The sequence below is a fragment of the Arvicanthis niloticus genome, chromosome 1 (genome assembly GCF_011762505.2).
Source record: "Arvicanthis niloticus isolate mArvNil1 chromosome 1, mArvNil1.pat.X, whole genome shotgun sequence".
In the NCBI taxonomy this organism is placed as follows: domain Eukaryota; kingdom Metazoa; phylum Chordata; class Mammalia; order Rodentia; family Muridae; genus Arvicanthis; species Arvicanthis niloticus.
In genome coordinates, this window is record NC_047658.1 from 86,216,347 (window position 1) to 86,239,395 (window position 23,049).

The window sequence follows — 23,049 nt, forward strand, 5'->3', positions numbered from 1 at the left end:
GTCGGGAGAAGGCAGGAAAGGAGAGGGCAGAGAAGGGAACCAGGTACAGCAGCCAGGAGGACCAGAGGCACAAAGGGAGTGGGTAACCCAAATGGTTGGATCATATAGGGAAGAACAGTCCAGTCCCTGGGCTGAAGAGTTCAGGGTAGACGGCTGGGTGTGCCAGCCAGGAGGGCCCTGTAATTGGTAGGATTGAGGGATGCTGGGAGAACCTGGCGTGAGGCCAACTTCCAAGCTGCTGCTTTGGCTTGATTAGAAGAGATTTAAAAAAAAAAAAAAAGAAAAGAAAAGAAACAAAAGCAGCGAATGGCTGAGCCTGAAGTTGTTTATAGGGGAGGTTGAGGAGCCCCTCCTCCAACTCTGGCCCCTTCAGCTCCTCTCCGCTGCCTGCCCACTGAGCCAGCCTTCCCTTCCCTGTCACCTAATGTACTAATTAAGTGGAAGGGACGACAACAGAATCAGAACCAGTGGGACAGTTGTTAGCTAGGTGGTTGTCCTTGGACATACCCCAGCAGTCTTTGAGCTGCTCTGGGAATGTAACCCCCTGGTTGAGTCTCACACAGTTCCGCCTAAGGATGGTTGATATCCTTAGAATAGCATGCTTATTGTAACCACTGGGACCTGGTTACTGGAAGAACTCTGTTCCTGCTGGAGGAGCCCAGATAATAGCTTCCTATAGGAAGTCTTGTCAGGTCGGGCAGCAGTTTGGAACTGAGTCTGAGAAGGGAAGCCTGGTGTAGGGTGTCCCAGTCCCATGGGCCGTTGAACTGGGTTCTGCAGGACCTGGAAGAGAGAACTGGAGGACAGGGGACGCAAAGAACTGTCTATAGTCTGATCAGACCACGCTTTTAATTTTTTCACACAGGGGTTATATACACATAGAGGCAGGATGTGGGGAAGGGGATGACACAGGAGCATAGGTGTTCTCAGGGGGAATACAGATATCTTCCAGAATAGGGTATTGGCTGGGTGAAGGAGCAGGGAACAGGTCAGTGTGACTCTGTCTATGATTCATTTGTTCTTACCCAAGCTGGCACTTTCCACCAAGGCTACCTATCCACAAGGTCTATGACTATCTGTTCTTATCCAGGCTGGTAATTTTCCACCAAGGCTGCATATCTATAGCTATCTGTTCTAGGGTGAGTGTTTTCCCAGAGACCAAGACTTTGTGTTGGCAGGCATGTATAGCTGACTTGGGCCTATGGCTGATTTAGGCCTTCGGTTTGTAAGCAGGGCTGCCCCTGACATCTCTTCCCTTCTCTCAGTATAAAGGGACCATGGTGATTCTAATCTTGCGAAGGTGGGGATAGAGGCCTGACCTTCAGTAATTAAAGGGACCTTGTAATGGCTCCGGTCCTCCTGTCGTTGTTTAGTGAGGCATGAGGGCCATACCCATCCTGATGTCTTTTTCCTGGAGAGGGGATACTTTTGACATCAACCCCCATGCAGTCAGGCTTGTCCTCAGGGAACCCAGAAACATATTTTTAATTTTTATTTATATTCCCTTGCAGTGCTTAGCCTCGCAGCCTAAGCAAGAATTTAGATCGCCAGTCAGAGGGGGTTTTGGGTGACCCCTTTCTGCTTGGTCTAGGGGTGGAAGTCCCCTCTTTTAGGTTGAGTGGAGATGGGTTTGGGGAACACCCTGGATGAAATAATAACCTTGTCTTGAGTCTCATGGTCACTTACCTTCCAACTCCAGTGCTCTGACTCCCCATAAGGGAGTTCTTTTTAGCTAAAAGATTTAACATTTTTTTCTTGTATTAAAAAACACTCTTGCCAGGCAGTGGTGGTGCATGCCTTTAATCCCAGCATTTGGGAGGCAGAAACAGGTGGATTTCTGAGTTCGAGGCCAGCCTGGTCTACAGAGTGAGTTCCAGGACAGCTAGGGCTATACAGAGAAACCTTGTCCCCCTCCAAAAAAGAAAAAAAAAAAAAAAAACCCTACTCTCTTCTTTGCCTTATGTATCTTGCCTCAAACTTTAAAACTCAGGCTGTTGTTTTAAATACTGAATCCTGAAGCCAATAATCACTATGTAGCCTTGGTTGGCCTGTAATTCCCTATGTAGACCAGGCTGGCCAGGAACTCATAGAGACCCACCTGCTCCTGCCTCCCAAGTGCTGAGATTAAAGCTATAGCTTTAATTAACACACACACACACACACACACACACACACACACACACACACACGGCATCATGGCTGCCCTGGATGATGGCTTTAACAAATAATTACTATTATATTCCCCTGATGTGTGTGTAGGCATGCCATGGAGTCAGACTTCTCTTTACGATCTGAGTTCCAGGAATGTACTCAGATTGTTCGTTTTGGTGGCAGTCACCCTTTCCTGCTGAAGCATCTCTCCAGGCAGATGATGACATTTGTGTTCTTTGTGCTTGGCATATTAGAGTTGTGTAAAACACATTTAAAAGTGTCTTTTTCTGTGACTGCCTGACTAATAAAGAAGGAGTCTGCATCACTTTTAGCAATGATGTAGAAGCTGACTGTCTTTTACATCGTAAGCTTTGGGGGCTTCAGGAGGATGCTGGGAGTTAAACCCAGGACCTTGTGTGCCCACCACCATGATGTCCACCACTCCTTCCCCCCACCATAATCTTGCTTCATCTAATAAACATATCCACGCGTGTTGGTTGTCTTGTGGGTTTGAAGTGAAGAGAATGGTATTTTCACCATCCCGGGAGCACAGCCTTTCTTTGCAGTGTATTGATTTGTTCTCTGGGTGGTTTGTTCAGGAATATATTCATTGCTCTTGGGAAATTCAAAGATGATCACAAATACCCCTTTCCCATTAAAAATAACTTCTGTGGGTTTTCTTATAAAATGAATACATGTTTATTGAGAGGGGAAACAGATCAGCAGAATAGTGTAGGCTTCTCATCTAAGTGTCTGTACTGTGTGTGTGTGTGTGTGTGTGTGTGTGTGTGTGTGTGTACACGCGCTCATGCACGTGTGCTGTGGTATTGGCAGATGAACACTAAGGTCCTATACATGCTAGGCAAACACTCTACCCCGAGCTATGTCCCAGCTTCTCTGTTTTCTGTTATCAGATTTGTGCTACAGGTAGGTGTGTGGCACACACTTGTAAGCCCAGCACTTGAGAGACTGAGGCAGGGGGATGGTCAGGAGCAAGGCCAGTGAGAACATAGTGAGAGCCTGGGTTGGAAAGAAGAAAAATTACCACAAGGAGTGTCCTATTTGCAGCTGGCTCTTCGTTGTGACGATGGTGTCACTTTTACTTGCAGGTGGGGATGGAAGTGGCCCCGCACCTCAAGGAGAGCCTCAATAAGAACTTCTTTGACTTCCTGCTTACATTTAAACAGGTAGGAGAGCACCACGGCAGCTCACTGAGCAAACCGTTCCATGAATAAATCCTCACCAAGCTGAGGATCCTGGTAGCTGGCCAGGTGTGCAAAGGGACACTGACATCTGCAGGGGTCTTTACCTGGTCTTGGGTGGAGGGAGAGTTAATGCATAAATGTGAACATGGGAAACTTGCTGTGCATTTTGTTTTGTTCTTAAATTCAGCTGAGAAAGCAGGCTGTTACCCTGGCATCCATCTATACACTTCAAAGCCAGCCTGCTTTATGTGATGTGACTCCTTTCTGATGTCCCTTTGGTCTCCTGTAGATTCATGGAGACACTGTCCAGAACCAGCTGGTGGCCCAGGGTGTGGAGCTGCTGTCCTATCTCCCTCTGTACTCGCCTGCCATGGGCTGGATCTTCCAGTGTGTCTCCTACCATGCTCCTGAGGTAAGGCCAGTGTGTGTGTGTGTGTGTGTGTGTGTGTGTGTGTGTGTGTGTGGTGGGGGAGGGAGTTCACCACTGGGGAGCAAGGCTGGCTCCCCTTCCCCATGGTGTGACACCTCTGCTCTGTGTGTCTTGTAATATTCCCAGCATTTTTTCCAATAGCTTCAGTAATGTCGTGCTAGTTGTCCTTATGGAGAGCTCAGCGCTGTGGCTGGTTCTCTGCTGATTGCCTTTCTAGATTCATTTCCTGAGACTGGGAGGGAAGTAGTCACTCAGAGAGGCCGCATTCCTATGGCCAGAAGTTGGTGGCCAGAGAGAAACCTTTGAAATCCTCCTCCAGGGCAGGGGAGGCTTCTCACCTCTTCATTTACTTTCCTCTGCCCGTCTGTGTTTCTTAGTTCAGTAAGGTCTGTGTAGCGGGTGGCAATGTCCTATTTCATGCAAGGACAGATAGACCTTTCCTCATTGCTTATATAATGCTCCTTTCTCCTTTCCCTTCATTCTTCCTCCCTCTCCCCTCCTTCCTCTTCTGAGTGATATTCTCTTAGAAGTTAAACTGCTAACAGAATTATGGTTTTTCCTTCCTGGAGATCCCCAGTGCATGCTGACGTGACTATGACAGGTGAAGCTTGCCTGGCTTTCCTTTTTGTGCTTGAAAGTAAAAGGTAGCTTGCTGTAAAACAGAGGGCGCAAAGCAGTTCAGAGGCAGGGGCCTGCCTTCCAGCGGCGGCCAACGCATTTGAACAAAAAGAACAGGCGTCTGACTGAACCATACCACTCTCGGGCTGACCTTGGAGAAGTAAGCACTGAGCTTCTAGCCCTGAACACTGATGTCCATGTGGTTGTAATGGCACAGAGTTGGAGGTAGCCAGCAGGGCATTGGTTGAGTTCTTGTGCATTTAGTGGAAGACTCTGGGGTCCTTTGGAACCTATGAGTGTCTGTCTGTGTATATTGACATGAGGCTGGTCACAGTTGTATAGCTGAACAGAAAACACATCTCTACTCAGTTGCTGTGTGGATCACAAGCCATGGAGTAACCTAGGGTCAAAGTGAGGGTTTTGATGTTGGGGTGATTGGGTCTGCCCTCAACCCTGCGACCATGTCATGGGACAGTGGATGCCAGCTGACTTGCCCCAGACTCTGAGAGCACCGTGTCTCTATCTGTGATGATTTCTGTTTTCTAGTTTGTATCTGGACTAAACCAGGGCAGAGCTTTTACTGTGCTGAGTGGGTGTCCGACATGCATCCTATGTTCAGTTGGGGTCTTACTGGAGACCCAGGCTGGCCTGGAGCTCTGTCTCCTGAGTACTGAGATTGTAGCATGTGCCACTGCATCTGCATAGCTTTGGGGCCATCTTACCTGAATTTCCTTTGCCTTGCTGATATTTTGACTTTTCAGAATCTAAAGGGGGAAGTGTAGGAATGGCTTCTAATATTTTAGTGGAAGTTCTTTTAATCATTTGGCAATCTGATTTCATGTTAGACTAGTCTAAAGGGAAGGGAGTTTGAAGAGCTGCCAGGTTCTGCGTGTGGTCCTTAGCAACCACACATGGTTCCCTCCTAGGCAAAAAAGGGTGCCCTGAACCCAACTGTGGAAACCGAGCCCCTCAGCCTTCTTCTGAATGATTGAAACTCCTACAGGCAGGATTAATGTGTTGAAAATGAGAACACTTTTTCTTATTTTAATAAAAGGCAAAATCAGATTAAAAAAAAAAAATACAAGGTGGGTGTCACAAGGCGCCCTGGCTTTTATATGAGACGTCGGGAATCTCAGAGGAGACAGAGGCTGGGAATAGAACTTTCAGGGGGAGGGAAGAGTACCGCTGTAGGGAATCATCATGCAGCAAAAGTGACTGAAAAATTAGGTCACCTAAATAATGATAAATTGTGCTCTCAGGGCACTTAGGTAAGGGACTTGCAGTATCTTGTTAAAAAAAAAGTTAATCATTTCCAAATAGTAGATGAACTGATGTCAGTTTGGAAGGTGCAGTTGAAGGGACCATGTGACACTGGTGCTAAGAGCTCTTGGATAGCTAGGGATGAGGCAGGGGAGGCCAGACTGTGTCTTTAGCTGAGCCTCCAAATAGCATGTTATAAAGTCTGGCCACAGCAGTTGGCCTACACAGCTCAGGTGGGTGTGGGGGACTTTAGCTGTGAGCACCTGACATATACATTGGAAATAGGAACAGAAATTTACAGCCAGATGTGTTGTGGCAGGCCTGTAAACCAAATATTTGGGAAGTTGAGTTTACAGGCTAAGTTTGAGGCTAGCCTGGGCTACATAGGAGGATGAGGTTGATGATGATAGAGATGACAATGGTGATAGAAATTGAAAGTCTAAGAAAGGGCGATTATCCAGAAGAGCTTTTCCTAATATAGTTTGAAGGCAAGATTTTTCTTCCTTTCCACAGCTAAAATGAGATTGTAGTCAGTAAAAGATTACCACTTCATTTCAGGCACACCATGCACAGAAAACGGTAGCCATCATGCACAGCTTGCTATGGATAATAGGAAAAAAAAATTCCCTGAGAAACTATGTGTTGCTGTGTATTTGGAAGAGGAAGTGGGGGGAAGGCCTGGGCCCGACTTCAGTGGTGATTCTTAAAGAGACGCAGAGTCCTTGGCTGAGTCTCACAGTACAGCTTGTAGATGGGGAAGGAGAACAGAGGAAAATGTAGCTCAAGGCTGACTTCCATCCACCTCAGTTTTGTCATCTGCAAAATAGGCATAGTGAACCTTCTAAGGGCTGTGCCTGGGGGCTATGATGTGAGTGACCTCCATTGTTGTAGGTGGTCCTGGAAGGCCTTGTGGAGGTAAATGGAAACCCCAGCTTGACTGAAGAACAGGGGCCTAGCAGGGAGGGGGCCAGGTGGCGGAAGCATACCAGGTCACTTCGTGGAGGGGAGGACTGTTGGTAGCTGTGAAAGACAGGAGTAGGGATGGATAATTCCCCTAGTCTACACACATGTGGAATTGTGAGAGTCCTGCCATCTGTAAATCGTCGATGCTGTGTCTCAAGCCCATTCCCACCCTATCTGGTTTATATACATATTTTCTCTCCTCTCTTCTTTCTCTCCTCTCTTCTTTCTCTCCTCTCTCTCTCTCCCCCCTCTCTCCCCCTGTCTTCTTCTCTCCCCTTCTGTCTGTCTGTCTGTCTGTCTGTCTGTCTGTCTGTCTGTCTCTCTCTCCCTCCCTCCCTCTCTCCCTCTTTTTCCCCCTCTCTCCCCTTCTGTCTCCCTCCCTCCCTCCCTCCCTCCCTCCCTCCTTCCTTCCCTCCCTCCCTCTCTCCCTCTGTCTTCCTCTCTCCCTCTTTCTCCTCCTCTCTCCCCTTCTGTCTCTCTCTCTCCCCTTCTGTCTGTCTGTCTGTCTCTCTTTCTTTCTCCCTATCTCTCTCTCTCTCTCTCGTGAGTGTGTGTGTATGTGTGTGTGTGTGTGTGTGTGTTTGTGTGTGTGTGATCTTCTTCTTATGTGAGTCACTTTCCTGAGGCCCTCCCCTCTCTTGGCCTTGCAATACACACTCCCCTCATTACCCAGTGGCCTCTCAGGGAGCTCCATGGCCTCAGTCACTTATGCAGGTGTGTGGAAGGCTGTGTGACCTTGGGGAGTAGGCAACTGTGTCACAGACAAAGGAAAGCCTTTGAGCCTGTCATACAGTGATGGCTTTGTTGAGGTGCACCCTGCGCCATGTCTAGGGATTGCTCTGCTTCAATTATCGAAATTCTTTGGGTGCTCTTACCATTCTGGCTTTCTGATGGAGGCAGCCATGTGTTGGATATCACACAGCTGAAAGGAGTCCAGCTGTGTGGTACTAACTCTAAAACCAACATGTGTCTTTAGAGTTGTCCCTTCTAGGAGTCTCCTGATAAACTGACCCAAGGGACTGTTTATTTCAGTCTGTTTACTGGAAATTACTCCTTAAACATTGTAAAACATGGGGCAGGCAGGGTGACACGCACCTATAATCTCAGTTGTTGGGAAGTTGAGGCAGGAAGGTCTCCTCAAGTTTGAGGTCAGCCAGAGCTACATAATGAATGTGAGGTTGAGGCTAGCCTAGGCTACATAACAAGACCCAGTTTTGAAAATGAAAAGTATAGGGCCAGTGAGATGGGCTCAGTGGGTGCAGACACTGTGGAAAGACCACACAAGCCTGGTGACCTAAGTTCCATCCCCAGAACCCACATAAGCATAAAAGGAGAGAGCCAATCTCTCAGGCTGTCGTCCAGCCTCCACACATGCCCCATAGCATGCATGTGCCTGCATTCACACTCACAGTAGTAAATAATAATAGTGGTAGTGGTAGTGATAATAACATGAAGCTTAGCAGGTGAGAGCACTTGCTACGTAAGCATAAGGACCCGAGTTCAAATCTCTAGCACCCATGTAAAAAGTTGGCTGCCCATTCTTGTGGCTGCATGTTCCTCTGGTGAGTACAGAGACAGAAGCATTGCTGGGTTTACTGGCTACTAGAATAGCTCCAGGCTCAGTGAGAGACCCTGTCTAACAGGAACAAAGCAGAGAGTTCCGTGTTCTCTTCTGGCATCTGCGTGTGCATGAACCTGTACACACAGTCGCACATATACCACTCACAGGTACCTCTTGTATACCCACAAACGTGCAAGATGAGGATCTTAGCACAAACTTCTAGTATCTAAGCTTCTGCACACAGTTGTCTTCCATTTGTTTAGTAGGAAGACATTCCAGTGAGGAGAGTTGACAGGAACAATGGGAGAAAACTGTTCTAAGCATCCTTGAGGATTCAAACTCAAGTCTTTATTATGCTTTTGAAGCAGGCTAGCTGAGCCATTTCTCCAGCCACCCTAAAAAGGTATTTTAGAAAAATTGTTTTCCCTATAGATGGGCATCTTCCCCAGTTCATCTTTTCAGAAGTGTTAAGTGGGTTAAGCATAGTGGCCCATCACCCAAGAGGCTGAATCAGAAAGATGAAGGGCCAGAGGCTAGCCTGGGTCACATAGCAAGTTTTAGTTCAGCCTGGACTATACATCAAGACTGTCTAAACCCCTAAAAAAAGCTGACACATTTCTGTGCATGTGAGTGTACAGAGAATGGCACTGAAGAAATTGTGAGATCCTGCCTGCCATCCTGCCTGCCTTCTCCCCTGTGCCCCAGACGTTGGCCAGTGTGTTAAGGTTACTCCTTCAGTCAGTTTTGAATGAGTGTGTTTATGCTGTGGAGTATCTCCGTTGTATAGAACGCCCATTTCCCAGCTTTCCTGAGACAGTACTTGTTGTTAGTCGTCAAGGGTAACTTTTCAAGTAGAAGTGGGTTGGGAAACCATCGAGACAGCATCTTAGCAGCAGTCAGGCTGCTTCTGGCTGTGAGGAACAGACAGTCAACAGGCCTGGCTGACAAATATAGTTCCGTATGTCCTTCAACAGCAAGGCATTCTGTAGCCCCCCTGCTAGGAGCGAGGTGTCTGCAGCCACTCCAACCCTTATGTCATAATTTGATTTTTTTTTTCTCTCTCAGAGTCCTTAGAATATTCCCAGCCTGTCTCAGCAGCCAGAAATGGATCACATGACCAAGTCTACAAGGAAAAGCAGAGCGAGGCTGCCATGACTTGGTGGAATATTTGTCAGATAACTCAGGCCCTCCAGTGGGGGAGCACAGATAGGGAGACCTGAGCAACAGACCTTCCCTGTCTCAGTTCTGGAGACCTTGAAGGCCAAGCAAGGTCGAGATGCCAGTAGAGCTGGTCTCTGGTGAGGCCTCTCTCCGCTGTGTGCAAATGGCTGCATCCTGGCTGTTTCCTTCCGCTGTGCACACACCTCCCTGCTCTCTCTGCCTTCCTTCCTAAGGATGCTAATCCTTTTGGATGGGGTCCCACCCTGATGACCTCAGTTAACCTCAGTACTTCCCCAAAGGCCCACTTCCTGAATAATATCTCATTGGAATTAGAGATGGAGCACATGATTTAGTCGACAAAACAGGATCTAGTTTGATGTGGGGCACAGTCCAGAATTTGGAAAAGGGATCCTAAAAATGCATGGGCAATTATTTTGGCTTCAGGGTCAGATTTAGACACAAACCTCATTTCCATTCCTTACGAGGAAGCCCTTGCCTTGTGTGGTGTAGCCTATGTGTGCAGGGTCTGATGTTTCCCAGGCCTCCGTCCCATGACAAAGCATGCAGAAGAGAGGAAAGTTATTTTAACACCCGAGGCTCAGTGAGTCTTGGGTCAAGTGCTCAGTGTCCTTCTGTCCTAGGCTTGACCTTGTCTGTGTACAAAACAGTTCCCAAACCACTGCCCTAAAGGCCACTTCATGCATCGATTTTTCAAAACAAAACAGAAAACCCAGGAGCTCTTTAGAAGACACGTCATTGTCTTAAGATAGCTCCAAAGCCATTAGTGCCCAGGAGCAAACCGGACCCCTTCAGGGGAAAGGACACTCTTGGAGGAACTTAGGAAATGACACATGGCAAAGAATGTTCTCTTTGGTGCCAGCCCATCTGGGGTCATTGCTGGCCCTGGTTGCCGGCAGTGTGACCGTGGCTAAAATCTGTTGCTGTGCCATGCCTCAGTTTTTCTTCTGTGAAATGGGAGAAGAGTGGTACACCTGGGTGCGAGAGGTACAAACACAGAGCAAAGGCTTGTTCTTTGACTAGTGGGCACTGAGCTGTGGCCTGGCATTTATCAATTGCATTTTGATTGTACTACTGAGCAGGCCATGGGCCCTTTGACAAACAGGTAGGAATGTCATATAAACTTACGAACTTTCCATCCTTGTCTTGCCCAGGAGCCAGAGGTGCATCATTGTGTAGTGACCTTATGGGTAGGATGATGGCACCCATGTGAGTGTGGGGAGACACATCTCAGGAAAGTTGGTCTCTCACCAAGGTCTCGGCTTTGGTAGCCAGAGAGGCTGTACCTGACCCTGGATGCACCTGATGCTCAGCCCTGGTTCTCTGTCCATCCCTTTAAATGCTTTAAAAATGAATTGTTTTGCTTTCTTATTCTTCCCACCCTGGTCAGGCACAAAGGAGCATGGGAATTTACATTATGTAAATTGACTGCTGTTTAGAGTGTGGCACTTTGAAAATCTCTTAGAGACTTTGCTTTATTTTATCTGCCATGCTGATACTTTTTCTCTTAAACTTCCTAGGCTTTGCTGACGGAGATGATGGAAAGATGTAAGAAACTAGGGAACAAGTAAGTACTTTAAAGACTCATAAGGCACGTGCTTGAAGTTGGAGTTAGTGGTTGCGTATGTGTGTGTGTTGTGTGTGCAGTGCATGCCTGCATACATGTATGCGTGCATGTGCGTGTCCAAGTGCATGCACAGAGGTCAGTGTTAGATATCTTTCTCTGTTGCTTTCCACCTTATTTTTTGAGATGGGTCTCTCACGAACCTGGAGCTCACTGGATCCGTTAGATTGGCTGGCCAGCAAGCCCAGACATCTTCCTGTCTCTGCCTGCCCAGCAATGGGGTTACAGGTGTGCACCACCACATCCGGGTCTTTATAAAAGTGCTGGAAATTTGGACCTAGCTCCTCATGTGCTATAAGCACTTTGCCAACTGAGCTATCTCCTCAGCCGTCACTTGCTTCTTTTTGTTCATGTTTTTGACCTTCTATCCCTAACATGGGTGAGAGCTGGCAGAGAGGCAGGTGAGACTGTATGGAGGTTCAGAACACTGGAAATTGATTGCTTGGTCTCAGACCTCAGCTCCGTTCTACCTTAGCTTTTTGATCTTGGGCCATTTACCTGACTGCCTTGTACCTCAGTCTCCCCCCTCTGCAAAATGGGGTGATAATAATAGCCTTTTCTTTATGAGGCTGTGGTAAGTGGTAGGGCCAGAATGTCCTGGGTATATGAGGTTCTCTTTTGCTACTCTCTTGGTGGCAGATACTATACATCCTTGAGGGGGTTTTGTTCTGCCTCAAGTACCTTAAATTCAAAGCTCTCTTTTTATTAAAAATTCCTTTTATAAAAGATACTCATTTGTAGCAAGGACCTAAGTTGTTATTGAATATTGAGTTTTGTTAGTGCACCAGCCTCTTGAAGGCTCACTTGTATTTAAGTGGGTCGGATTGTAGCTGATTCTCCTGTCTGTCCATCTAATTAACTCAAACATTGTCAAATTCCAACAATCAGTGAGTCTATGGAAGCCTCAGAGACTGCCCTTGCTATATCTGCTGCTTTGATTGTTTTTTTTTTTTTTTTTTTTTTACAATCTAACCTTCTTATTAAAAGCTGTCAGTCACCCTTCTTGGCAGTATAGTTCCTAGCATTAGATGTGGCTTGCAAGCGAGGTATGGGACACTGTAATCCTAGAACTTGAGGTGTGCAGATGGGAAGATTGTAGGTTCAGTGCCAGCCTGGGCTACAGAGAAAACTTGCTCCCAGAATACAAACAAAAGTAAATAAATAAATAGAGACTTGCCTGCTGAGGAAGCTGAGTGACTTGGTGCCCGTGTCTTGCAGTGCTTTGCTCTTGAACTCCGTGATGTCAGCTTTCAGGGCTGAGTTCATTGCCACCAGGTCTATGGACTTCATCAGCATGATTAAAGAGTGTGACGAGTCTGGCTTCCCCAAGGTAGGCTCTGGATTCACTGTGTGATGGGAGAGGAGACAGACCCTGTCTATCTGATGGCCCTGGAGGGTAGAGACGGGTGGGGGCGGATGTGATGGGTGATGGCTGAGATTTGGGATCATTAATGCTGTGTAAGTGTCGTGCATAAATGCCGTGTAGGGGCCTGAGTGCAGAATCCGTGAATGTACTCACTGTGAAGGATTTAGGAAAGACTTGGTCTCACATCTGCTTTTGGGCTATGAAGGTTGCAGTCAGTTAAATGCTTGTTCAAGCTTGATTGAGGACCTAAATTTGATGCCCATATAAAAAGCCTGGAGTGATAGCATGTGCTTGTCATCCCAGTGCTGGGCAGGTAGAGACAGACAGACAGACAGATCCCTAGGACCACTGGCCAGTCAGTCAGCCTAATTAGTGATGCTCAGGTGCCAGTAAAAGACCTTGTCACAAAAACCAAAGCTGGAGAATTGGCTCAGTGGTTAAGAGCACTGACTGCTCTCCTTAGAGGTCCTGAGTTCAATTCCCAGCAACCACATGGTGGCTCACAACCATCTGTAATGGAATCTGATGCCCTTTTTTAGTGTGTCTGAAGACAGCTACAGTGTACTCATATACATAAAGTAAATAAATAAATTTTAAAAAAAAGATTAAGGAAAAAAAACAGGGTAGGTGGCTCCTGAGGAACAACACTCAAGTCTTATCTAGGGCCTTTTCATACACATGGACACATCTATGTGAACACACGCATTCTCCTGCCCTACCCCCAACCCCTGCCCCACCCAATTAGCGAAGGCTTCTTCCAGATTAGACCTGCAGAGTAGACCACTATCCTAAGCCAGCTCACTTTGAGGTGTGCTGGGAACTGAGCTCAGGCTCCAACAGATGCAGATGCTGATGCTGATGCATGCTCTACCCTGAGATGCTTTGGCAGCTGGAGACAACCCTGAGTTTCTCAGAGTTGTTTGGGTGGATCCATAAAATCTCAGAAAGAAGCCTTGGGAAGGTTTCCCTGGACATGGATGAAATGTTGGAGCCCTTTCCTTCTCTTCTTCAGCCTCGTTATTTTGACTTAAAATCTCGAGTAACATAACTGTTTGCTACTTTCTTAGCATCTCCTGTTTCGCTCACTGGGGTTAAACTTGGCCTTGGCTGATCCTCCTGAGAGCGATCGCCTCCAGATTCTCAATGAAGCTTGGAAAGTCATCACTAAACTGAAGAGTCCCCAGGTGAGTGGGCGTAGGCTGTAGATCCACTGTTTTTATAGAAGTTGTGTAATATACATTGAATTTAAAAAAATTTTGTGTGGGTGTTTTGCCTGCATGTATGTCTGTGCACCATATGTGTACAGTGACTGTGGAGGCCAGAATCAGGCATTGGACCCCCTGGGACTGATGGTTCTGAGCCGCCACATGGGTGCTGGGAACCAAAACTGAGCTCTCTGCAAGATCAACAATTGTTCTTAACTGCTGAGCCATCTCTCCAACTCCATACATTTTGTTTTTAAAGAAACGAGCTTTAGCCATCTATGGTGATTCACATCTGTGATTGCAGTGTTCGGGAGTCTGAGGCAGGAGAATGAAGCATTTACACGATTAGCCTGTGCTACATAAGGGAGACCCTGTCTCAACAAAACCAAAACAAACATCAACTAAATCTAATGATAATAAATGAAATCTCTGCAAATCAATCTTTAAACAAAAGAAACTGTCCTTGAATTATTTATTAATAATAAATAGAGGGATCAACTGACATTAAAGAAGTTTCTTAATTTTTCTGTCCCAATCATATTTTGTTTCTAAGGCCCCACAACACACTGAAAGCATATAGTTACCAGTATTGAAACTTTGGGAGTCTTCTAGCTGAGCGAAGGGCATCCAGAGTGCACCAGCCAAGTGTATATTTAGAGTAGCCATCTACTAGGATAGCCCTAAAGGACTGAGGACTAGCTGTTGGACACCAGGGCTGCCAGACAGACCAGCCAGCGGCATTTGCTGTTGTGCATGTGACGATGGCCATGGCTGGCAGCGGTGTGTGCACGTAATTGCACTTATTCCTTGGTATCTGTGTACAAGTCTGAGGGACAGTTTCAGGAGCAGGTTCTATCGCCTGGCCTTGTTTCTGAGCAGCCCTAGGCTAGCTGCCTGTGGACTGTCCTCCTCTGTTGCTTTGTTTGTTGAGCGTCTTTGTTCCTGGCTGATGGTACTCTACGTAGACCAGACTGGCCTGGAACTCACAGAGCCTCCGTCTCCTGGGTGCTGGGATTGAAAGTGTCACCATGGCATCAGGCTTTTAAACATGGGTTCCAGGAATCAGCCTTAGGTTGTTAGTCTTGGTGGCAAGTGCTCTTACCTGATGAGCCATATCCCTGGCCCCTTATAGGGCTTTTCAAACTTTTTCATAAGATAGGTTTACAATCCTTCTGTAGATCAAATGCTTTATTTTTAAGGCAATAAGTAAACCTTGAGCTCTCAGTCAGATCCCCCCTGGGTTTTATGCTGAGGAGAAAGGGCTCCTCACATCCTGGGCTCTTTGCTCCTTAAGCAAGGCAGAGCTCCCTAGATTTGTGTCTTGTTCTAAGGAACAGTGATGGGAGCAGAGTCTACAGCGAGCTTCAGGCTATGTTTCCTTTTATAACTTGCTTTTCATGGCAACACAAGTCAGTCAATTAAATGTCATGCTACTCTGACCAAGCATGGGACAGAAGCAACCTAAGGAAGGCAGTTTATTTTGGCTCCCAGTGGAGAGGATACTACTAGCAGGGCAGGGAGGTGAGGGGGCAGAAGAACTAGGTTCACGCAGTAGGGGCTTGTGCTGTGTGTAGCCTGTTACAGCTTGGTGGAGTCAGGAAGCAGAGAGACCAGGCTGGAAGCTAGGCTGGGCTACAGCCCTCAAAGGACGTCCTCCTCCAGCTATGCCTCCGGTCTGTGTGTTCCATACCCTCCGAGAACAGGCCCAGCAGTGGGAGCCTGTGAGGGACATATTCTAACCATAAGAGTCAGCCAGACAGTGTCTGTCTGTCTGTCCGTCCGTCTGTCCTCCCTCCCTCCCTCCCTTTCTCCCTCCCTCCCTTCCTCCCTCCATCCCTTCTTAGAGCCCTTGAGAATTTGTCTGTGATTTTTGTGACGTTAGTTAAGAGGTGCTGTGCTCACCCTAAGCTACTTTCCCTTTTCCTTGTAGGACTACATTAATTGTGCCGAGGTTTGGGTAGAGTACACCTGCAGGCATTTCACGGTGAGTGTGACTGTGGGGTTGTTTTCCAAAGGGTTTTATGCTTTAATGGTTACTACAGCAACAGCATCAGCCCACGTAGAAATATTGCAGTGGTTCTTGAGCTGGGGCCGTGCTGTGTTGTTCAGACAGGCCTCAAAGTCCTGAGCTAAAGGAGTAACTGGAGCTGTAGGCACACACCACTCAGCCCAGCTCTTAGAAGTCCTGGTATGGGGAGCATTAGCATATGTTGTGAGCAAGTATGTCCCACACTGGCAGAACCCTGCCACATCAGGCTGGGCAGTGCTGTGTCAGACGAGGCTGAACAGTGATCCCTCGGCTACTGAGATGCTAAGATGCTTTGTAAATTTCCATGAGCACATAGTAGGTAGCATTTTCCTTTCCTTTTCTTTTTTTTTTTTTTTAAAGTGATTTATTTATTTATTTTATGTATATGAGTACACCATTGCTCTCTTCAGATATACCAGAAGAGGACATCAGACCCCACTGCAGATGGCTGTGAGCTACCATGTGGTTGCTGGGAATTGAACTCAGGACCTCTGGAAGAGCAGTCAGTGCTCTTTACCACTGAACCATCTCTCCAGTCCTTTCCTTTCCTTTTTTTTTTTTTTTTTAAATTTTATTTAATATTGTTATTGTTTAGCATTTTCAAACATTCAGAGCCTGCCTGTGCTTCCCACCCACAAGCAAATACCAATACTTCTTTTTCCTGGGTGCAGACAGAACCATAGTTTGGGGAATTTTGGACTCATTAAATAATAAGGACTTTAGAAGCAGGTAGAAGTAGGCTCTTCTGACTTTCTTGCCAGAGTTAACTTGTTTTAAAAACATTATTACATATTTTATTGTGTGTGTGTGTGTGTGCGCGCTCTGTATGCACATGTGGAGGTCAGAGCTCAACACTAGGTGTCTTTTTTTTTTAACCACATCATCATCACCATCATCATCTAGAACCAGTTTTCTTTTTTTTAAGGTTTATTTCTTGTGTGTGTGTGTGTCTGTCTGTCTGTCTGGGGGGGGGGTTGCTGCATACACGCATGTATGTGCCTATGGAAGCAGAGGTGTCAGAGTCTGGTCCCTTCAGCTGTAATCAGAGTCCTTTGTGAGCTATCTAGTGTGGGTATTGGACTTCAAATTCTGGTCCTCATGATAGAACAGCAAGTGTTCTTAACTGCTGAGCCGTCTCTCCACCCATCCATCTCATTTATCATTATTATAGTTGTATGGGAGGGCTGTGTGTTTATCTCTAGTCACTCTGTTCCCAGCTGTCTCCACTCCTGGAGTTACAGGTACACAGAGCTGCTCCTAGCCTCTATGTGGGTGCTGGGAACCCCAACTCAGATCCTTATGCTTGAGCACCAAGCTTTTTGCCAGTTAGTGCAGGGCTATGGTTTGGACATTTGTGTCCATCCTGCCTCCTTGATTCGCGTGCTCAAACCTGTTCCCTGGGGTCTCCGAATTAAAAACTGGAGCCACAGGCAGCTGCCTGCATTTCATTCCGATGGCTGGCATTCTGAGTGCAGGTCATACCAACTTTTGTTAACTTTCCCAAGGATGCCAGTGTAATTTAGAAAGATGTATTGTGGATGAGACTAGTGGCCTTAAAACAAAATTCCAAAGGAGTCCATTGGCCCCTTCCATCATTAGAGGACCCTGTGAGCAGGAGGTGTTTGTGAGGAGCAGGCTTTCTTCAGACCCTGAGTCTGTTGGTGCCCTGATCTGAGACTCTGAGCATCTAGAGCCACAGGTAGGAAAGCTCTGCTGTCTTAAAACCACCTCCATATGGTGCTCTGTTATAGCCGACAGTGTATGAGGCTGCACAGCTGGATTCCTATGAACCTTGCTTACACACACTGAAAATTCAGATCTCAAAATTTTGTTGTCATGAAACACTGTCTCTGGGCTGAATGTAGAACTTATTCTTCACTTGCTGGCTATGTAACAATAGGCTGGATTTGGGCTGTACCTGGCCAGCCCCTGGCATAGACGACCGAAGTGAGTGGTTGGGGCAGATGGCTTGTAGCGGGTGAGTCTACACCCTTCCCACAATGCCCCACTGCTTGCTTTCCAAATACTGAGGCAGGAACCTGGGCCAGGTAGGCAGAAAGTAGCCTAAATGACTTTATCTTTGTAGATCACTGTTCAGTACTGACTTAGAGTAACGTAGCCATCTTGAGGGTGGGGGGTACTAGACTGAAGCTGTGGACAGGATTTCTTTCCTCTTATTTATTCTTTTGGAATATTTGAAATGATTTCCTGGAAGGTGTGTGGCTTTTCGTTTGGTTGGTTGGTTGGGTTTTGGTACTGGTATGAACGTAGGGCCTCGCACATGCTGGGGGAGTACTCACTGAGCTATCCACCCAGCCTGGTATCATGGGCCTGTCAGTGTTTTCTCCGAGGAGCATAGCTGGTCGTCTCAACCTGACAGTAGAGTTGTGTTTTGTTCTCTGTGTAGAAACGAGAAGTTAACACTGTTCTGGCTGATGTCATCAAGCACATGACTCCGGATCGAGCATTTGAGGACTCCTACCCCCAGGTAACAGGTTTGCACTTCCCACTGTGGGGATCTTGTTCTGTCCAGTAAAGAACTCTTGTCGTACTGGTCAGATGTACACCTGGGAATCCTGTGTTTGATCTTGGCTCTGGTACATCTTAGCCTCAGGCCTCACTTTTGTTCTCTGTAGAATGGGGGTAATGTTAGTCCTATCCTCAGAGTTGTTGTGAGGGTTGGGATGTGGCACAGAAATACTGAAGTTATTTTGGACACATGGCAAAGTCAGAATAAGCATTCTCAAGATCCCAGTGTATAAAATGTCTGCGTTTCCTGGTAAATGAACTTAAACTTTAAAAAAATATTAATATTATCTCCAACTTTTGCTAAATAAAGTAGAATAAAAAATGAAAATATAATAAAATAAAACATAAAAATAAAATTAAATCATTACTACTTAACCAAGCATCCACTACCCACCTCAGCCTACTAGTAAATTCCAGGCCAACCTGGGCTTCATGAGATCCTGTCTCAAAACAAGCAGTGTGTGTGTGTGTGTGTGTGTGTGTGTGTGTGTGTGTGTGTGTGTGTGTATGTGTGTATGATCTTAAAGTAGTCCATTCCAAGAGGGGGAGAGGTCACACCATATTATAATCCTGTCACACTAAAAGAAACTCAGAAAAGATGCCCAGAGTGCTGGACATTCAGCCCAGTAGATAAACTTAAGACAGAAATGTGTGAAGCACTATTGAAAAATTGGTCAGACAGCATGGACAGAAAATCGGGGTTCTCTGATAAAGCAGCGTCCACAGGCAGGCAGCTACTGTCCACACAGTCACACTGCTGATCAGAGAAGGTTCATGAAGGTCATCCTGGAGACATGAATGAGTAAACCTGCCTTTGGAAAGGAAAGAGCTGAGGAAAAGCAGACATGGATGCAGGGAAGAAACTGAGTCCTGTTACCCTACCTGGGGTGCAAGCCTTCCTGTTGAGGTATTCCCATTTGTTCCTGGGCCTCCTGGTAAATTGTCACTTTACTACTGTGACATTTATTAAAGCCAACAGTCACACTGAATGTTTTGTATGTTCAGTTCAGAGCCCATATATTTTATGGTAGATCTTTATGCTCCTACATGCTATTCTGAGATAATAAATTATCAAATAACAAGAAAAAAAATAGATGTATGTAAGTGGCCTGTTCACGGCAGTGCTCTTTGCTGAAGGGAGCATCATATCTGAAAAGGGAAACTCCAGTGATCCGGAGAGAAGCGGCTTACTGCTAGGATGAAGAAACAGAGTAAGCCTGGGGCAATTTTAGAAACATGTACATCATGTTTATTTATTTTGTGTGTGTTGTGTGTACATGTGCAGGTCAGAGGACAGTCTGTGGAAGTTCTCTCTTTCCACCCTGTGGGTCCTGGGAGTCAAACTTGAGTTGTAAGGCTTGGTGGCAAGCTGTTTTACCTACTAAATCTTCTTGATGGCTAGCATTTTTAGTTTTTGTTTTTCACTGTGTGCCAGAAAATAAGGAAGTGGTCAAACGCTCATGGGGGTGTGAAATAAACTAGAGCAGATTGAAGAAGCTCTCCTGGGCCTTCAATCTGAACATCCAAAGGAACTGGGGGAGAGCTGAAGTCAGAGTACTTGATTTGCAAGAACCTGAGTTCAAATCCCCATCACCCATGTAAAAAACCCTCTTCCAGTTGTGCTATCCAGGAAATCAAGACTTCAATACAGGGACCTTTGAGAGACACCTATTCAAATTGTAGCACATATGTTGGTCAAATTAGTAACATTTGGTGAATTTGGGTAAAGAACGTGCAGGAGCTCTAAGTGTAATGCTTTTGGCTTTCCTGTAAATTTGAAATTATTATAAAACAAAAAATACGTACACTGTGTTTATAAATCACACCACTATGGGTGTTCGGGTGAGGAGTTACAGCAAGGGAAGACATATGTTCCTTTTGTATAATCCACTAAGGAGTAAACGGGTACTGGACAAGGTCTTCTGTTTGCTGCGTTTTCATAATGAAAGGTCACTGGAAAAAAAAAAAAAAAACTCTATCTTTTAAAACCGTAACATACACATAGCTATGCATAAGTGTTTAAAAAAATGTTTCTGCTAACAGGGATTAGTTACCTGTGTTAGAATATTCTAATGTGTTATAATGCCCTGTGACATTACTCATCATGAAGTTTTCTTTTTCTTATTGTTTTCAAATGAGGTCTCCCATGTCTTGACTGGGCCGGCCTTGAACTCACTGTCTCCCTGCCAGTATGCACCTTAGTCTTCCCCTCAACTCTGCTGGCCTGCTGCTTCCTTAAGACGTGAACTTGTACACTTTTACTTTTGTGCTTGTAGATCCTGAGAGGAGATACGACAATCGTTGCTAGTACACACAAGGGGTTTGCAAGGGTTCTGGGCAGCATCAAAAGGCCAGGAGTTACCTTTTACTTAGAAGCAGCATCTCCCTTGTTCTACCAGGCTGAGCCTTTTTGAGGTATACAGAGCTCAAGACTCTGTATACCTCAGGATGAAGGCAGTAGACAGGAAGCTCTGGGCATTTCTGAGGCTTGGTATGGTCTTTGGGTCAGTGACCTTTGACTCCACTGATAAACTCCATCATCTTCCTCTCACTGAAGTAATTAAGAAATGCAGGACCATGATGGGCGCCAATAGGGGATGACAGTCTGTGGCCCATACCCACTTGTAGACCATCATTTGTTTGTTCAAATAAAGTTTTATTAGCACATAGACACTCATCTCTTCCCATGTTGGTTCTAGCTCCTTTCATGTTTCACTTACAGCTTGAATAGTTGTGTGAGACTGTGGATTTAAGTTGTTTGTGGTCTACTAGACTAGCAATGGACATTGGGATGAGATCCAGGGGAGTCATTCAGTTGGCAGAGTGCTTGCCTAGTGTGCACAAAGCCCTGGAGTAGATACCCCAGAACCACATAAGACAGGCACTGTGACACCTACTTATAACCTCAGCATTGCATTGGGTAGGTAGAGGTGAAAGGATTAGAAGTTCCAAGTTACCCTTGACAGCACACTGTGTGTGGCCCAAGCCACCCTGGGCTTCCTTTTATTTTGGAAGATAAGTAGGAAGCATTGTAGAACAGGCTCTTCTCTGAGCACGTGGGCAGTCCTAATTAATCATCATGGGACACTGCAACGGGGGAGAAGGGGCCGAGGCCAAAGCATAGTCCCCACTGAAGGATGAGGTAGAGAAGGGCAACCGACTGAGGCAGGGCCTAGCCTGATCTATGTTTCCTTCCTTGAGCAGTCCGGGCTAACTGTTGTGGTTGTGGTGGGGCGTGCTGAAGGAGGGCTGCCTTTTTGAACACAGGTTTTATTAAGCAACTTGTGTTCTGTTTCACAGCTTCAGTCAATAATTAAGAAAGTCATCGCCCACTTCCACGATTTCTCAGTTCTTTTCTCAGTGGTGAGTAGCATCTCTCAGTGACCTTTGGAGACAGGCGTCTTCTGTTGCAGTAATGTTTTTCTGTTACCCAGGCCTTTGTAAAAGCAGGCCCTTTCAGCTTAACAAGCAATTATGCTCCAGTGACTGAAGCACCATTAGGAAATACGGTACACACAGACTAAAAGAAAAATGCCGTTTCTGTTTAATTTCTTCCTCATCAGAGGAGTGTGCATCCCACATATTGCAGGTTCCATTATCCTCGGGGTGAGAAGCATTTCATACTTGGTATTTTGTTACTAGATTTGGGGACATTCATAGGACCCAAATCTAGACATAGAATTCACTCGTGTTTCATATACACCTTTACACAAAGCCAGAGTTTCATACAGCAGCTTAATGATTCTGTATAAGAAACTAATGGTACAGCTCAGGGTTGTGCCTGACATGTTCTGTGCCTACACTGCCAAACCGTGCAGCGATGACGCAGAATGTCACGATAGAGTTCTTGAGGCATTGTGTTGGCATTTTTCTGAAAATTATGGAATTATATCTAAAATTTCATATTTTGGATTAAGGGTGTTTAATCTGTAATCATTGAAAAAAACCAAAACAATAACAACAAAAAAGAATTTCAAGCTAGGGGACTCACAAACGTTCTTTCTGCTTATTTGACAGTCCCCACCTCCACAAAAATGACCCACAAATTCTTTCTTTCTAGTTATTTGTGTCAGTTACACATCAAATGCTTTCTTTGTTCCTAGGAAAAGTTTCTACCATTTCTGGACATGTTCCAGAAAGAGAGTGTGAGGGTGGAGGTTTGCAAGTGCATCATGGAAGCCTTTATCAAGTGAGTACAGGACGGTACAGCTGGCTGCCAAAAGTCTGAGCACCATGCGAGCTGCGTTGGTGGTTCATGCACTCTGAAGCCTAGTGCTGAAAGTATACCTCATCCCTAAAACACCACAAGGAGAAAGGCAGGTGCCATGCCAGCCGTGCCAGCCTCAACGGCTCATTCCTATAATCCCATTGCCAGGAGGCTGAGGCAGGCAGATGATAGGTTCAAAGCTAGAAAGACCTTGTCGTTTGTGTGTGTGTGTGTGTGTGTCTGTATATGTGAGAGAATTATATATATATATATATACATATATATACATATATATGTGTATATATATGCACACATATGTGTATATATACATACACATATTACATATATGTATATACATATACTTATGTATATATTATATTTATATTTAAATTTAAATGCATGTATACATGCATATTATATGCATTACATATTATATATATAACATATAATATGTAATATATATATATATATATATATATATATATATATATATATAATTGAAAATAACTTTATTTAAAAAAAAGAAAACAAACTAAGCAATCCATGGGGAGTAAGGCAGTAAGCAAGCAGCATTCCTTTGCAGTCTCTGCTTCAGTTTCTGCCCTGACTTTCCTTCATGACCAACTGTAAGCTGTAAGCTGAAATGAACTCCTCCCCCACCATCTTTTTTTGTAACTTAATTGGGGGACTGAAAAACCATGTTGGTAGTTAAGAGTACTTGT

At 45.6% G+C, this 23,049-nt stretch overlaps 1 protein-coding gene across 1 annotated transcript in view; it reads left to right on the top strand.

The window, feature by feature from the left end:
• The window catches only part of Vps35l (VPS35 endosomal protein sorting factor like), a 99,889-nt gene that overhangs the window by 33,917 nt on the left and 42,923 nt on the right, over window positions 1-23,049 (top strand). Inside the window, exons 13-21 of the mRNA XM_034494052.1 lie at window positions 3,261-3,338; window positions 3,646-3,768; window positions 10,888-10,934; window positions 12,210-12,321; window positions 13,425-13,541; window positions 15,493-15,546; window positions 17,999-18,079; window positions 21,421-21,483; window positions 22,224-22,309. Of these exons, the coding sequence (XP_034349943.1) occupies window positions 3,261-3,338; window positions 3,646-3,768; window positions 10,888-10,934; window positions 12,210-12,321; window positions 13,425-13,541; window positions 15,493-15,546; window positions 17,999-18,079; window positions 21,421-21,483; window positions 22,224-22,309 (761 nt within the window). The remainder of the gene's footprint in view (window positions 1-3,260; window positions 3,339-3,645; window positions 3,769-10,887; window positions 10,935-12,209; window positions 12,322-13,424; window positions 13,542-15,492; window positions 15,547-17,998; window positions 18,080-21,420; window positions 21,484-22,223; window positions 22,310-23,049) is intronic.